We start from the raw sequence: 3,298 nt of genomic DNA on the forward strand, positions 1-3,298 counted from the left end.
CTCTTAAATGTAAAAGTTTTATTGCATAGCATAAATTTAAGTTTGTTCAAATCATGATCCCCCAGGGTAGAGTGGGGCCACAATGAGCAGTTAAAGTTTTACATAAGATTAATTATAGGAAAAATCTTTAAAAATGTTCTTGTCAAGAACAGCAAAGGGTTTACATGAAAACTTTCTCAGGTAGTGTAGCTTAGATTCAAACTTGTTCAAATCATGACCCCCGGGGGGTAGGGTGGGGCCACAAGGCAATTAAAGTTCTAGCCATATAGCAAAAAATAGGAAAACTCTTTAAAAATTTTCTTATCAAGAACAATAAAGTCATGATTAGTCATATTTATATGGAAGCTTCATTATCTAACATAGATTGATATTTGTTCAAATCATGACCCCCAGAGGAAGGGGGGGGGGGGAGGCCCAGTGGGTGATCAAAGTTGACTTTAACATAGGAATATATGGGGGAAAATTTCTTCTCAAGAACAGCAAAGCCATGATTAGTCATATAGATATGGATGCATTCTCAGGTAGTGTAGATTCAAATTTGTTCAAATCATGACCCCTGGGGTTGGGATGGGGCCACAATATGTAATCAAAGTTTTACATAGGAATAGATAGGGAAAATCTGCTATTATGGAACAGCAGAACCATACTTACTCAGCACTGTGGCCCATTGGCCTCTTGTTTTGCTTGTCAAGGAATTTCTCAATAACTGTTTGGTTGTTTTCCCTCCTCCCAACTGATTCAGAAATTGTTTTCTACAGTTCTGTTGTTTTTCTGTTTAGCTGTGTATGTCATAAACACATTAAATTTCTTTTGTAGAGGATAGCATGGCTACTGCCACCACCCAGGCACAGGAACTCGTAATGTGCGACCTTTGTGTCAAACCTGTCCAGCAATTCTGTAACAGCTGCCAAGTCGGTCTGTGTGAAAACTGCATCAACAAACATGTCAAGAGTCTCAAGTCGATGAAGCATGACATTGTTCCTTTCACAAAGCGTACAATGCAGCTTGTGTTCCCTCAGTGTACATCTCATTCCCACCAGAGATGTGAGGTCCACTGTCAACAGTGTGATGTCCCGGTCTGCATCAAATGTATCACTGGTCTACATAAAGGTCATGACATTGTGGACATGGCAGACATTATAGCTACAAAGAGAGAAAAAATCAAAAAAGAAACTGAGGAAATTGAGGCCAATATTCCAAAGAACACAGCACAGGACAAAGGCACTGAAAACAAAATCTCCAAATTCATGGCTCTTTATACAGATTTACAGAAACAGGCCAATGATCATAGAAATCAATGGCACCTAGAGGTGGACAACATCTTTAACAAAATTGAATCACTGATCCAGTCACTCAGAGATCATCATATTACAACCCTAAAATCATGTCAGTCCCAACTCAGAAGTCAGAATTCCAGTATGATTCAAACTGTTCAAGAAAACAAAGAAATCCTGAAGTCCAACAAAGTGTCTGATGTCAATAACTACAAATCTAAACTGAAGGAATACAGGAACATTCCACAAATACCTGATTTACCATTGCCCTCCCTTCAAACAAACACAGTCCAAGGGAGAGAACTCAGCATAGAATTAGGAGAATACAAGGCTACACTGACACAGACATCACTATCCAGTCTGACAGATGATGTCTCCTTTTTATCTGTTAAAGAATTATTAGTAGAAGCCAAAGTGATTGCAAACATTCCAACAAATGTTGAAAACTTATGTAAAGTGGCCTGTGTAGGATCAGATAAAGCGTGGATTAATGGAGAAGACAAAATAATAACCCGTGTGGACATACATGGAGCTGTACAAGACACTGTCACCAGTACATGCGAGACATTCCCTAATGACATTACAGTGACAAGACAGGGAGAGCTGATATACAGTGATGCTAACAATAGAATGGTGAACATTGTCAGAGATGGGAAGACAGAGACACTGATCACCACACCAAAGGGCTGGCATCCATCAGGACTGTGTTGTACCAGGTCAGGGGACATCCTAGTTAGTATGGATACTACTGATGGTAGTCATTATAAAATAGTCCGTTATCAGGGACAGAGAGTGATACAGGAAATAGATAAAGATGAACATGGTGATCCAATCTATCAAGGAGGAGTATATGTAGTGTATGTGGTGGAGAACAACAATGGAGACATAGTGGTCTCTGATATCAATGCTAGAGCAGTGGTAGTGGTGGACAGGGCAGGAAAAGTCAGATTCAGATACAACAACAAACCTCCAGGAGGAAAGGAATCATTTGGTCCTAACCAAATATTGACAGACTCCATGGGCCACATCATTGTGGTTGATGAATTCAATAACTGTCTACACATCCTAGATCAGAATGGACAGTTCGTGAGATGTGTAGATAATTGTGAACTAGAGTATCCTACTGGACTGAGTGTGGACAGTGAGGGGAGGCTGTGGGTAGGGTTGTATAATTCAGGGGAAGTGAAAGTCATACAATACTTGAAATAAACAGCAAGCATTCACTCTTCATGAAATGTGTATATGACATAAGTTCATAACATGTATTGAACATTACAATTTACAATACACATGTTGTTTATTTCATGTTCTGGCTCCTGCTGGAGACAGGATCTTTAACTTCAGAAGTAATCCGTGTCTGCAGGATTGAAAATATTAGTAAACTTAAAACTTTATTAAACATCAAATGAACTAGAATCAATTCATTTAAATATTTATAAATGTATTAATACATCTGAAATCTGAATAATTAAAGTATATAGCTATTTGAAAAATAATTTTGACAGTATATCAAGTTTGATATACATGTATCATTCCTTGTGTTTGTTTCTATATAATATATATTGATTGAAAAGGAATAATTTGAAGAAAAAAAATGTTTGATAATTAGCATGGACATAAATGTGCTATTTGCAAGTTAAGAAAAGTCATATTTGATTCTTTGAAAACAGATTCAGACTATTCAGATCAATTGAAAGTATGTGAAAGAAAAGTTCTGCTTCTAAAGTTTATGTTTGAAAATTTTTAATTTGCTTGTTTTAAACTCGAAAAGTTCCATGTCAGCATACATGGTCTTTTGGTGAAACAGGGTCCATTTGCCCTTATACATCTCATAGGAGAATGATTTAGTAGTAGTAATAAATTTTATTTACATTTGACATTTTGTATCTCGGCACTTTTTTCAGCTCAGAAAATAAAATCGTATTTATATTGTACTTATATTGTATATATATAAATATAAATATATATATATATACCTGTCTATTGGATGTAATGTATATACATGTATATTATTAATAATGAAC

At 36.4% G+C, this 3,298-nt stretch overlaps 1 protein-coding gene across 1 annotated transcript; it reads left to right on the forward strand.

The window, feature by feature from the left end:
* The first annotated feature begins 824 nt into the window (after positions 1-824).
* On the forward strand, positions 825-2,483 carry LOC133191333 (tripartite motif-containing protein 3-like). The gene has a single exon (XM_061327076.1). The coding sequence runs from the start codon at positions 825-827 to the stop codon at positions 2,481-2,483; it is 1,659 nt and encodes a 552-aa protein (XP_061183060.1).
* Positions 2,484-3,298: the final 815 nt, after the last annotated feature.

The sequence above is a fragment of the Saccostrea echinata genome, unplaced genomic scaffold (assembly GCF_033153115.1).
Source record: "Saccostrea echinata isolate AGI-Se365-2 ecotype Australia unplaced genomic scaffold, CSIRO_AGI_Sech_v1 ptg000023l, whole genome shotgun sequence".
Taxonomy (NCBI): domain Eukaryota; kingdom Metazoa; phylum Mollusca; class Bivalvia; order Ostreida; family Ostreidae; genus Saccostrea; species Saccostrea echinata.